The 13,848-nt window shown below is 43.0% G+C and overlaps 1 protein-coding gene across 1 annotated transcript in view; it reads left to right on the plus strand.

Annotated features, from left to right (window-relative positions):
• The first annotated feature begins 545 nt into the window (after nucleotides 1-545).
• The window catches only part of TMEM178A (transmembrane protein 178A), a 57,622-nt gene continuing 44,319 nt past the window's right edge, over nucleotides 546-13,848 (plus strand). Inside the window, exon 1 of the mRNA XM_027555080.1 lies at nucleotides 546-1,060. Within this exon, the coding sequence (XP_027410881.1) occupies nucleotides 661-1,060 (400 nt within the window). The 5' untranslated portion in view covers nucleotides 546-660. The remainder of the gene's footprint in view (nucleotides 1,061-13,848) is intronic.

Below are 13,848 nucleotides of genomic sequence, written 5' to 3' on the forward strand. Positions count from 1 at the left end.
TCTGGTTACAAAACGGGACACTGATCAACATCAACTTGGACAAGTGACAAGACTGAGTCTGATGTGGGTGGATGTCTTTTCAGGTCGTCGGAGGGGAGAGGACGGCTGAGCGCTCGTGGGTAGCTGGGGAGAAGCGTCGCGGCCAGGGCAGGGACAGAAAGGGACAAGAGCGGGGAGACAGGGACGAAGAAGAGAGAGGACGAGTTGAAGAAAAGTAGGGGCAAAGTAGGGACTGGGTGAAGGGGAGAGAGGAGGAGACAAGGGAAAAGTGAGGGCGAGGAGAGGGATTCGGAAAGGAAGAGGAGTCGCGGGAGGGCAGGGCGGAAGGATTGATCGATCAGGCGGTGTGGACAGTTAGGGGTGAGAAGGGTGGGGGGCTCCGAGAGGGAGGGGAAGGGGCTGCGGGAGCGGCGGTGAAAGCGGGGTTGGGGGCAGCGAGAAAGTGCTCGAGGCTCGGGGTGGCGCGGAGCGGCGGGCCCGGGAGGAGGCGGGCGCGCGGTCGGAGGGAGCCGAGGAGGGAGCGCGCCGGGCCGGGAGCCGGAGGCCGCGGGCGGCAGGGGGCAGGTGGGGGAGCGCGGGAGAGAGAGCGGAGCGAGCCGAGGCCAAGTGCATTGTGTCTGGCGGCGGCGCGCGGGCCCACTGGCGGCGGGGCGAGCAGCCATGGAGCCGCGGGCGCTCGTCACGGCGCTCAGCCTCGGCCTCAGCCTCTGCTCCCTGGGGCTGCTGGTCACGGCCATCTTCACCGACCACTGGTACGAGACCGACCCCCGGCGCCACAAGGAGAGCTGCGAGCGCAGCCGTGCGGGCGCCGACCCCCCGGACCAGAAGAACCGCCTGATGCCGCTGTCGCACCTGCCGCTGCGGGACTCGCCCCCACTGGGGCGCCGGCTGCTCCCGGGCGGCCCAGGGCGCGCCGATCCCGAGTCTTGGCGCTCGCTGCTGGGGCTCGGCGGGCTGGACGCCGAGTGCGGCCGGCCACTCTTTGCCACCTACTCGGGCCTCTGGAGGAAGTGCTACTTCCTGGGCATCGACCGGGACATCGACACCCTCATCCTGAAAGGTGAGCGCCGGGCGCGCCCTGCGCCCCAGGCGCCCGCTCGCGGAGCGCAGCTCGTGGCTCCCCAGGGGCTCCGGTCCCCACGGCCGCCTCCCCGCCGCGTCCCCGGCACACTCTTTCGTCTTCCCCGCCGCCTCCTTTCTTTATTCGTCTCCCTTTCTTTCTCCCGTCCCTCCCTTCTCTCTGGCTCTTCTTTCCCCGACTCTTCTTTCCTCTTCATCCTCTTCCTTTCCCTCTCTTCCCTCAAGTCCCTTCAGCCCTTCACCTCTGTCTCCTTTCCTTCCTCGACCTCCTTCCTCCCCCTCTTCTCCTCTCTCTCGTCCTTCGCTCTCTTTGTACACCTGCCCGACTTGGAATGCATGTGTCGATTGCCGCTGGCGAGGAAGGGAACCCTCAAAAAGACCCGACCTTGCCCAGCTGGACTCCTTCCCTCAAGTTGTGCTTTCCTTTTAGAAATACCTTTGGAAGAAAAGTGGTGCAAATCTCAGAAGAGGAGGAAAGGGCTTTATTCTTGTCCTGCTTTAATGTTGGTAGCAGACGGGACTGATGTGGTCATGCCAGTCTGACCGGCTAATGGGGAGCTCAGGAGGCTGGAGGAATCTTCCTCTAAACCCTGAAGTGCGGGGTTCCTTTGGGTTAGACCTCAGACGACAGTAATGCCCTGGTGGAGGCAGCTGAGTGCAGCTAGGACATCGACTGTTTTGCAGCCTTCCTCCTAATGACTGGGCACACCATCCTCAGTTCAGGGCGAGCAGAGTGGAAAACCTGCCCAAGCGTTTTAAAGTAGAGCTTTTTGTATTTGCACACAGAGTCTCTACAGAATCACCCTCTCAGATTTTGATACCTTGTTAGGCTGTTTTGTTGCTGTTTTGTTATTTGACACTGAGTTGTAGAACATCAGTTTGCTCTTTGAAGTCTAGACGATACCTGGCTCCCATGCGTGTTGGATCCATTGAATTTATTTATTTATTTATTTTTTGTAATCTCATTCAGTGTGACAGTCCTATTGCTGAAGCTTTCTTCTAGCTGTCAGAGCTTGACCCTTATGATAAATTCTGTTTCTCTGAGACGAAAAAAAAAACAAAAAACAAAAAACACCCTACGTTCTTCCCTGGAACTCATTATTGCAAAAGAAAAAAGAAGACGTATAAAATCGGTACATCTACATTTTTAGTAGCCATTCAGGAAAGCAAAGAAGCAGATTTGTGTTGAATTCTGGTTTGGAATGGAATTACATAGAAAGGAGGGAGTTAATAACATATTGGCCTCAGAGTCTTCTTAGTTGGCGTATTCCTCATTTCTCAAACATGTCAACTTCCTCCTTCCCATGGCTAGCTCAGCTGGGGACTGCCATCTGAAATCTGTCTGTGGTGGAAGGACTCCAGTGCTTTGGGGAGCAGGGAGCAGATACAATAACCTTCTTTTGGAAACTGCGCTTTATTCTTTCCTCTCCTACCTCACATCCAAATCTGGTTTCTCCTCATGAAGATGCTGCATAATTAATGTTGATAGTAGCAAAGTACATGAGCAAACTGTAAAAGCTCAAAGTGGAAGCTCAGTTATGGAATGCTCATTTAGGCAAGGCAGTTTTGAAAGCTAAGCAGTGAAGTCTGTCTTTGGGAATGAACAACAGAGCTGCATTTCCTTCCACTCTTCCTGTGCCTAGGGTATTTGATTGCATGTAAATTGGATATGTAATAATGCCTGAAACAGCAGGGTAGAGTTCATTCAATCCAAGGGCTGGAGAGTATGCCCCTCAGGACTCTTGCACGTTCCCCACCTCCTCATCCGCCCTGGCTAGCTGAGGTGTTCAGCTCCTGGGAAGTTCAGAATCCAATAATCCTAGAGGCTGAAGGGACTTTAGACGTCATTCAGTCCAACCTCCCACCTATTGTTTGAAATCCCTTCTACATCTTTCTGGCATGGTTGTCCACCCTAGCACTTCCATAAGATGGAACTTGTGTACTAGTTCAAGAATTACAGTTTTCTCATCATAAACACAAGTTTAGATTAAAATGATCTCAGCTTTGTAATATTGATGGTGTTTAGCTAATTCCTTGTGTGGAATACTAAAGAGTTCTAGGTTGTCATCAGAAGACCTGGGCTCCATTGTTGCCCATACCACTAAATCTCAGTGTTTCCTCCAACAAGTCCAGGCCTCCTTGGTCTTCAGTTTTCTTGTTCCTTGTAGGAAGGCTCAGTATCTTTTAGGGGATTTTTTTTGTAGTTCTGAAATCTGTCATTGTTGTACTAATAGCAATGTAAATTTAGCTTCCTAGGAAGTTAACGAGCTGCCATTATTAAGACATGAAGAGTTTGGAGAAATGACATTCAGTACATTGTAGGATCATAATTTGTTATTTGGGAGATGGCCAAAAGGGCCTGCAATACTTTCAATATTGCTCCCCATCTACCTTGGGCTACTTACATAACTCTTTTGGATCTCAGATTTATCATCTGTGAAATGAATGGGTGAAATGAATAGCTTTAAAATTCTGTGATTCCAAGAATAGTTTGAACAGATGATTTTTGACACCTCTATTAGGTAAACATTACTTTTGTTTTGGTATTTGATTTGGTATTTGGTATTTGGTATTTGTACAGGTATTTAGGAAAATTGTCAAACTCTGAATGTCACCCTTTCATTGTGACTCTAGTTTACTTTTAGCCCAGAGTGACCCTTGAAGGTCTAGATTAGACCTCCAACCAGGACCTTCAGTCAGAGTGGAGGTAAAGTTATTGATAAACCCATTAAGGACCAAGACTAGAACTCGATGCTACTGTCTTAGGCTGAGGAAGGACCAGTCCCCAACACAATTTGAATATAGATTTTCCAGCACCAAGTCCTCTTACTATATTGACTAATCCACATTTTACTATCTTGCCCACTGGGATAACATGGGAACTTACAAATGCTATAGAGATATTAAGTTTGCACTGCATTATAGAAATAAATGCCCATCAAAACCCTGTTATTTCGTCAGTTAATATTAGGAAGATTTCAGCTACACATGTGAGAGTTCTTTTGTATTTGAGTTGGTCAGTTGACTAACTGTTCCTTGTAGATCCTTCTTGCAGCTAACTCTTGTTGCTAACAAAGCTTTGCTGTTCAAAGTAAAGACAGATTCTGGTAAGTTTGCAAATTAATCATCGTCCGTCCAGCAGCAGGAGGGCTAGAACAGTTAAAGAAGCCTTGTGGTAGAAACTTGAAAGAATGGGTTTAAAGAGGAGGGCCTCAGGCCCCTCTGTGCCCCTGGGAATACCACATTGGAAAGAAGCCTTTATGTATAAAAGAAAGCCAGGAAGGCAGGTGGCATGAATTGTGTACAGAGCCCAGGAAATGAGAGGAGGTGACCTAAAGATAGATTCTTTTTTTCCACCATTCACCCAATTTATTTACTTTATAAACATGTATTGAATGTCAGGTATTGTTCTATGTATAGACAATTTGACTTCCTTCGTGGCTGAGCTGGTAAAGAATCTGCCTGCAATGCAGGAGACCTGGGTTCAATCCCTGGATTGGGAAGATCCCCTGGAGGAGGGAATGGCTACCCACTTCAGAATTCTGGCCTGGAGAATTCCATGGACTGTATAGTCCCTGGGGTCGCAAAGAGTTGGACACTGCTGAGTGACTTTCACTTTCACTTCAAAAAATAGAAAATACAGAAGTGAAAAAAATGGATAAAAACACCTGCCCCGATGGAGTTGCTATCAAGTACTGTAGTTATTTTCTAGTAGGTTATAGAATAACTACTTTTAGTAGGCTGTGGGATAAACACTTTGGGCAGGCTGCTAGCACTGGTAGGTAAATGACAGACAGTACACTGCAAAGTGATGGAGAGCCGGAGCCTTCGGGTGACACCCAGGCATTCTGTTCCCAGTGCAATTCTTATGTTTAAACTACTTGATGAACAGTAAAATAGAAGGACAGATGGAAAGAGACTCAGTTGGAAACATTCTATAATGCTTCTTTCAGTTACTGAAAACACTGACTTTAATAAATAAACACTGATGAGTCTTGTGAATACATTATATGGAACTTTGGAGAAATTAATTTTGAGTAGGGATTAGTCATTGAAATGATATCAAAAGTGCCAACTGTTCTTACTAGCCTTAAGTTTAATTGAAAAAAATTTTTAATTAAAAATTTTCATTAAAAACAATCCACACTACTTTTCAAATATATGTTCCTTGTTTATGTAAACTGAATCCTAATATTATATATTGCCTGCAATAAACAAAAGGGAAATGAATGTGGTAGTGTTCTGTTTTTATGAAGTTAAGAATGATAGAATTTTAGAAATATGAAGATTACGATTCTGTAGTCATATTGTTCACTTGTATAAATCATTTGGGATTGAATTCTTAAAACTTGAAATAGAATATGTCCTTGTGGTTTCAGAAGCATTTTTCCTTTAATGAGATAAACAGAGATATCAAAGACAGTGGGACATAAATACTTTGTCATTTTACTCTCTGCAAGAAAGAGAAAGTAGGAGGATTGGTAGGCATTTATTGGGTCTCTTCCTCACTCTGCTAATGATTTATCTGTTTTCCCTGTTGGCTTATTTTCCATGAAATTAATAGTCTGTACAGGACCCACCAAGTTCTACCTGACAGAAAAATAGATTGATGATTTTCTCCAGCTCATTTGTAGACCAAAGTATCATTTGTGTTAGAATAATTATCTCCCAAGAGCAGATGTATCTGGGAAATCTGGGAGGCGAGCACTGTTTCTCCTTCCTGACCCATTAGTTTACACATTGTTCTCGGACCTTCTCTTGGACCAGAAGATGCTGCTGGCAAAGGGATTCTTCAGTTTTGGGGGTGCTGGGGATATCATTAAGACTTCCTTTTTCTCTCTCTATTTCTCAAGGCAGTGGTCTCTGAAACTGTTTTAAACCCCACTCTATGTAATTTATATTTTTTTATTTAAAAATTAGATACAGGAACTGTACTTACATGGGCTTCCCAGATGATGCAGTGGTAAAGAATCTGCCTGCCAAGGCAGGAGCTGCAGGAGACATGGGTTTGATTCCTGGGTGGGGAAAATCTCTTGGAGGAGGAAATGGCAACCTACTTCAGTATTCTTGCCGAGATAATCCAATGGACAGAGGCACCTGGCCGACTACAGTGCAAGGGGTCGCAAAGAGTCAAACGTGACTGAGCATTTGAGTATGCTTGCACACTCTGTTCACTTTCCACTTTCATGCATTGGAGAAGGAAATGGCAACCCACTCCGGTGTTTTTGCCTGGAGAATCCCAGGGACAAGGGAGCCTGGTGGGCTGCCATCTATGGGATCACACAGAGTCGGACACGACTGAAGTGACTTAGCAGCAGCAGCACACTCTGTACTGAAATATATTGGCTTGTCCAAAAATTTCATTTGTTTTTTTGTACACTTGTGTGGAAAACCAAACAAACTTCATCATGAAACATGAATGAACACAAACTTTGAAGGGATGGGGTAATATTAATAAATAGAAAAAAGTTTATCTATGTTCCAGGGGGTACATGAGAGGACTGCTTATGTACCGCCTGGCATATCCCCCTTTCTCTTGGAAGACTGCTTCTCTCATTGCCCATCAGCAAAGCCCGGGTTTCTTGTGTGGGCAGAAGATGGATCGTTCCTTTACTATCGTGCCTGACCTCTGTGGTGGGTCTCCCAGCACCATTGTATCACATATTCATCGTGCACAGGCGAGAGAAGAAGATGCATTTTATTTCTGTATCATTTCCGACATGAAACAGTATTACCTGCGACTTTATGATTAAACAAGTGCTAGCTCACATTACACAGCTCTTAATGACTAGATTTGTAGATTTGTGCTGCAGTGTCTTGGGGCTGAACATACCTGAGTGTGATATCCTATGCTTCAACACATCCTATTGATAACACTCCTGAAAGTTATCTTGCATAGAAATTAAATTCTCACTTGCCTCTCTGATATCAAAAAACGACATTTGCTTCTATTCTTTCCATCTGCACAGAGAAGTCACCTTTTAATAGTGATTCATAAACACAAAAGTGGATGGTGCTTTAAGTGGTTTGTGATCAAAATTGCAAGAGTCAATGACGTTTGTATCTACCGTGTCTCGTGGATTGCACAGAGAAGTCACCTTTTAATAGTGATTCATAAACACAAAAGTGGATGGTGCTTTAAGTGGTTTGTGATCAAAATTGCAAGAGTCAATGACATTTGTATCTACCGTGTCTCGTGGATTACATTTAGCAATGACCTTGAGGGGAACAACAGAAGAGTTTTTTGCTATGCCATAGAACATTCACATCCAATCATACTAGAGTTGGCTGTGATTTTTTTTCTTAGCTCCTGATTTCTCTTCAAAGCTCAGAAAGAGCCCTTAAACCCCATCAGGCAGACTACTCATAATTCCAAGTGTTCTTGATTGCAAGAGAAGATAGCTTTTGTTGGGGGAGCATCCGGGAGTTACATTTCATTGAGGGAGTAACTGAGACGCCCAGTGTCAGTGGTAAATGGGAAACGATGGTGAGTGGCCACATTGAAGGAATTTAGGCTGGTCCTAGGATTTTCCCAACAGTTACCAAGAACGAACCCTCCTTTCCTCTTTGAGTACACCTGCAGTGCAGTATACCCCAGGTAACTGAGCTGTGACCTCTGCCAGCTTACAAGCAAGCTGTAACATCAGGTTGGCAGTGTCCTTAAGCCCATCTTTCTTGTGTCCATCTTATCTTTCAGAGAGATTCCATTGTCCTTCTTTGATAATTATGTGACTGACTGTCTGAGGCCTATTTTCCTGTATTATTTTCTGGTTAAAAGAGTAGAAATAATCTGATTTGGTCATCCCCTTCACTTTCCTGTCCCTTGCAGAAGCAACTGGTGAGATGGAAGGAAAAAGTTGAAAACAACTAAGCTGGAGGTTTGGCAAATAGTACAAGTAGTAAATGTGTCTCCTTTGGAGTAAAACATTAGCTCAGTAATTTGGGGGCAATTCAGACAAGATCATCTTAACCCTGTAGACTTGCTTTAAGTGTAACAAATTAGTTTTTTCTACAATTTATATATATATATATATATATGTATGTATTTTAAAAATAGCATACCATTACTATTGTCTAAAGCTTTGCACAACTGGTTGTAAAGATTTTTATCAAAATAAAGGCATCTGACAGTAGAAAATGGACTTTATCTTCAAAACCTGGTAAAACTGATGCTGGTTTATTTATTTATTTTTCACTTTCTTATAGTGCTTCCCTGCGGTTAAAAGTGATTGCAGTGATTAATCTGTTTTATTGCAAGTTTTAACTAAAAGGAGGTAACTGAACTTCTTGGAGCCCGAGAGAGTCCGCATCAGCCATCACGAAGCTGACAGCCTTTGTTTGCTGTAGAGTACCAGGAAACTCCAGGCTGCACTCCATCTTTCTTGTAACTCAGCCAGATAAGCTGATTGCAGACCAAACAATAATGTCATGGGGACACCCATCAGGAAATGCATTAGCAAGTGAAAAAAGGGGAACAATACACACCATATTTCAGTTTTCGTTATCTTGACTGACTGAAGACACACTGAATTATTTCTACAACTTGCTGGATGTCCCCCAGTGTTCAGACTTTTAAGTGTTTTGTTCATGGAAAAAAAATCAATCAACTCATTTCTCCTCTAAGGACCAAAAGGATGTTATCTGTTCCCTTCTGGTTCCACCAGGTTGTTTAATACCATACAGGTAGATAGGGAAGTGATTCCAGAAATATGTGAGAAATTTTGAATGTATAGATAATCCAGAAGGCTTTAGTGTCCCTTTAAATAGGTCCCTCAACTGTAAATCAACACTGATGCTTCCATCTGCCATGCCAGAGAACACTGACATATATTCTTAGGGTCTTTAACTGGCAAGATTGAGAGAGTGGGGGTGGGGGTAGGGGTAGGAGGCTGTATGTGACTTGGATCTCTTTTGCCTATATTTTAGGGAATTTTTATTTGGTGTGGGGGATGTAAGCATTTGCTTCATTCAGAAATCAGTCAGCAAATGTTACTGAGTGTTGAAAAGAAATGCTTTTGAAAATAAGAGGCTGCTTAGTGAAACACATGGGTGCTGTGTCCTCCTTGCCCTGTGAGGTTTTGCTGTCTCTAAGGACACCCTCAGTAGTGAGGAAGAGGGTCTGAGGGGGTGGGCTGGGGCTTTTGGTTAATTTGAGTTTGAATGCCGTTCCTTATGTTCTCACAGTTTTGAAAACTCCTTACAGTAATGTTTATAGTTGTCATGGAATTTTTAGCATGGGCATCCCATTAAATGGTATTTAAGGAAGTTATCCTGAAAAACAACAGAATTGATCACTTGTCATGGAATTGAAAGATTATGAAACTGATCATCAGAGCAGCAATTTGACTCAGCAGAAGATAAACTGTAGGAGAGGAGAAACTAAAAATACAATGGCCAAGGGCAGTAATGGAGTCTTTGTCAAAGTTCAGTATTTGCTTCATGCCACTAATACTTAGTCACTTATTCCCGGGGGTTTGATCCTTAGCATCTAGGGATCCTTAGCATTTTAGTTTGATCCTTAGCATTTTAGGGAAACTTTGATGTTCAGACAATGAAAATGTTGTTTGAAACAAGCTAAAACTAACAAATACTAGAGAAAGAAAGAGCTAGGCTGAATTCAAGTGGCAGAAGAAGCGACAGTGACTGCCGATAAGAACGTTTCTGAAAAATATTGTCTTTTTGTTCAGTTTTTTGAAAGAAACAAAACCAAAAAGGCACAAGGAAATCGCTTACTATTCAGCAGTAGAAGATAGAATCCAGCCAGAAATGTCTGCTGAAGAAGCATCAAAGTCATGTATTTCTTTCCTTTTTTTCTCAAGGGTTACGTTTTGTTTCTGAAAGAAACTCAAATTGGTTGGAGGAAAATGGGTAAGCACATGTTGAATTAAAGATTCATAGAGTTGAAAGGAACTTTGAGCTGTGATCCTCACCCAGTTTTTTTACTATGATGCCGTGATAGAGAATTTTCTTGTGCGCTGCACACTTCTGCCCATTACATGTAATTCCTGGCACACCAGCTCTAACTCTCTGTTTTTTGCTCAGAAAGTGTTTTTAGAATGTCTGTGAAGGAGGGAATGTTGTTATCAGCAAAATCTCAAATAAGTTTTAATTTATAAAATAGACTCTAGCTTTTGCACGGGGGAGGTCCTTTGATCTTATGTAGAAGAAACTTAGAGAAAGCAGTCTGATTGGCTGTGGGAGTGGAGGCTTTATCCGGTTTGTGTATTTTTTAGGAGTGAGGCTTGTACAGGAAGCTGATGGATACAGTGAGCATGTGCACTTCAATCTCCCAAAGTCGTCCCCAGGCACCATCTCTGATTTGGAAATTGGGAACTTTATTAAGAACTCATTACCTGTTAGTCTTCTGAACCCATCCCAACACACTTGATTTGAGAAAGTTAAAAACAAAATGACAGGAGGAATCATAAAAGGTCATAGTTTTGTTTGCCCTCCAAGTGTAACAGAGTTATTGAAATAAATCTGTCTGAGAGACCCTGAGAGGCATTAAACAGAGTTCACTATTCAGTAAACCCATATACAGATGATTCTGCAGTCACATTTGAATAGGCCATGGAGGAAATTGAATGTTCCTTACTAATATGCCCCAGATTTTCATTTTGGAAATTTGTGGCATGGGTGTTTTTTACAGCATGTTTTTATTTTTTCAATTATCACACGGTTCTTGTTTTAGCACTCTTCCTGTTCTATTTGTAGGTTAAAATGGCAGACCTATTCCTCCCCCATCCCCTGGCTAAGTATTGTCCCATATATGTAGGTTTCTGGAGTTTTTAATTCCTGAAAAGGTCAGGTATGAAACATTATAATTTTGGTTGTAAGTCTAATTTTTTAAAATGCTATTAATAAAATGCTTGATAAACATTTATCCACTTGTGTAAGGTTTACTAAAGATCTTTTAGAGCTAAATAAGAGAAAACCCAGATAAAAATGACTTAACCTACAAGAAAAATGTGTTTTCTCCCATAACAAGAAGTCCAGAGGAAGCCTGTACCTAGGCTGGTCAATTGAAGATTGAATTCTGTTGGGCTTTAGTTGTTGCAGCATGGGCAACTTTGCCTTCAGGCTTGTCTCTTCCTGGTCACCAGCAGGACTGATGGTCACTTCCTTATACAACAGTAGTTCAAAGGCTAAAGCAGGAGAGAGGCCATGCCCCTTTTTTCCTAAACATTCTTAGAATGAATGTAATGCCCCAGAAGTCTCCCAGATTTCCCACAGACATCATTGGTTAGAATTATGTCACATGACCATTCCTAAACCAATCCCCAGTGAATTGAATGGAATTAGAATGAGCCCCTTAGACCAATCAAGCTTCTCATGACAGAGGCTAAGATTTCAGTGTCCCCAGGAGGCACTTGCCTGCTTGATACCTGAACCAAGTCTGGCTACTGTTAGCTAAAGAAGTGTGGCTGCTTTAGTGCTGCTGCAGCTTGAAATCCAGACAGTGGTCCAGTCCTACCTGCGATCATTCCATAGGGAGAACAGGACTGAGAGAACCCAGTTTCTTGCTGGTGCTTCCAGATTTACCACATTCCCTCTCTACAACCTGCCCTGATGGGAATAGGGAAGTAAAAGAACATCTTTTTCCTCTATATCGCTAAATTCTCAGATTGTGATTGTTGTTCAGTTGCTCAGTTGTGTCCAACTCTTTGTGACCCCATGGACTGCAGCACGCCAGGCTTTCCTGTCCATCACCATCTCCTGGAGCTTACTCAAACTCATGTCCATCAAATCGGTGATGCCATCCAACCATCTCATCCTCTGTCATCCCCTTCTCCTCCTGCCTTCAATCTTTCCCAGCATCAGAATCTTTTCTAATGAGTCGGCTCTTCGCATCAGGTGGCCAAAGTGTTGGAGTTTCACCTTCAGCATCAGTCCTTCCAATGAATATTCAGGACTGACTTCCTTTAGGATTAATTGGTTTGATCTTCTTGCAGTCCAAAGGACTCTGAAGAGTCTTCTCCAGCTCCACAGTTGGAAAGCATCATTTTTTCGGTGGTCAGTCTTCTTTATGGTCCAGCTTTCATATCCATACGTGATTACTGGAAAAACCATAACTTTGACTGTATGGACCTTTGTTGGCAAAGTGATGTCTCTGCTTTTTACTACAGTGTCTAGGTTTGTCATAGCTTTTCTTCCAAGGAGCAAGTGTCTTTTAATTTCATGGCTGCAGTCACCATCTGCAGTGATTTTGGAGCCCAAGAAAATAAAGTCTGTCACTGTTTCCATTTCCTCCCCCATCTATTTGTCATGAAGTAATGGGACCGGATGCCATGATCTTAGTTTTCTGAATGTTGAGTTTTAAGCCAGTTTTTCCCTCTCTTCTTTCATCTTCATCAAGAGGCTCTTTAGTTCTTCACTTTCTGCCATAAGGGTGGTGTCATCTGAATATCTGAGGTTACTGATATTTCTCCTGGCAATTTTGATGCGAGCTTGCACTTCATCCATCCCAGCATTTTGCATGATGTACTCTGCATAGAAGTTAAATAAGCAAGGTGACAGTATACAGCCTTGATGTACTCCTTTCCCTATTTGGAACCAGTCTGTTGTTCCATGTCTGGTTCTAATTGTTGTTTCTTGACCTGCATACAGGTTTCTCAGAAGGCAGATAATGTGGTCTGGTATTCCCATCTCTTTCAGAATTTTCCAGTTTGTTGTGATCCACACAGTCAAAGGCTTTAGCATAGTCAATGAAGCAGAAGTAGATGTTTTTCTGGAACTCTCTTGCTTTTTCGATGATCCAACGGATGTTGGCAATTTGATCTCTGATTCCTCTGCCTTTTCTAAATCCAGCTTGCACATCTGGAAGTTTTTAGTTCACATACTTTTGAAGCCTAGCTTGGAGAATTTTGAGCATTATTTTGCTAGCTTGTGAAATGAGAGCAATTTTGCAGTAGTTTGAACATTGTTTGGCACTGCCCTTCTTTGCGATTGGAATGAAAACTGACCTTTTCCAGTCCTGTGGCCACTGCTGAGTTTTCCAAATTTGCTGGCATATTGAGTGCAGCACTTTCACATCATCATCTTTTAGGATTTGAAATAGCTCAGCTAGAATTCTGTCACCTCCACTAGCTTTGTTAAATTCTCAGGTTGGGTTCCTGTAAATTGACTGATAAAAGACAGATGAAGAGAGAAAAACAGAAGTTAACGTGTGCATCACGCATATGGAGCCCTCAGAGATTGGTAGCTCAAAGTGGTGTTTAGGACTTAGGTTTATATGGCATCTTAATGAAAGAACAGTACATTTTCAGAGAAGTGATAACCAAAGGAAAAGGACTTTGAGTTTCCAGGGCTGACAGATTGTGGGAAGGCAAATATTAGGAGAGACTGGTAGTAAATCAGGGCTAGAAATTAGCAAGGATTGTTATGTAGATTCCTCTGCTGCCATCTCTTCACTGATGAGAATCTAGAGTTATCCCTGGTAATTAACTTCTATCCTTGGTAGAAGAAGGAAGCAGCACCTTTATAAATTTATGTCCTGCTTTTAGGCAAGTAGGAGAAGGGCAGAGTTTTTCTTGTATCTGCTTCTTCTCGATTGCCTTCAGCTCAAAATGATTCTTATATCAGAGTGGCATATTTGGGAGCAGCATATTCTATTTTTCATGGGCATATTGAAGCACCCTGAAAGCTCTGTGCTTTGCTTTTCTAAAGGCTGGTTTGTGACTCTTTAATCTGTAGTAACCCAGGGACTGAATGGTTGTTTTTATGGTGGCTTCTTCATAATTGCACTTAACAAAATGGAATGTGAAATTT

This window comes from Bos indicus x Bos taurus, chromosome 11, assembly GCF_003369695.1.
Source record: "Bos indicus x Bos taurus breed Angus x Brahman F1 hybrid chromosome 11, Bos_hybrid_MaternalHap_v2.0, whole genome shotgun sequence".
Taxonomy (NCBI): Eukaryota; Metazoa; Chordata; class Mammalia; order Artiodactyla; family Bovidae; genus Bos; species Bos indicus x Bos taurus.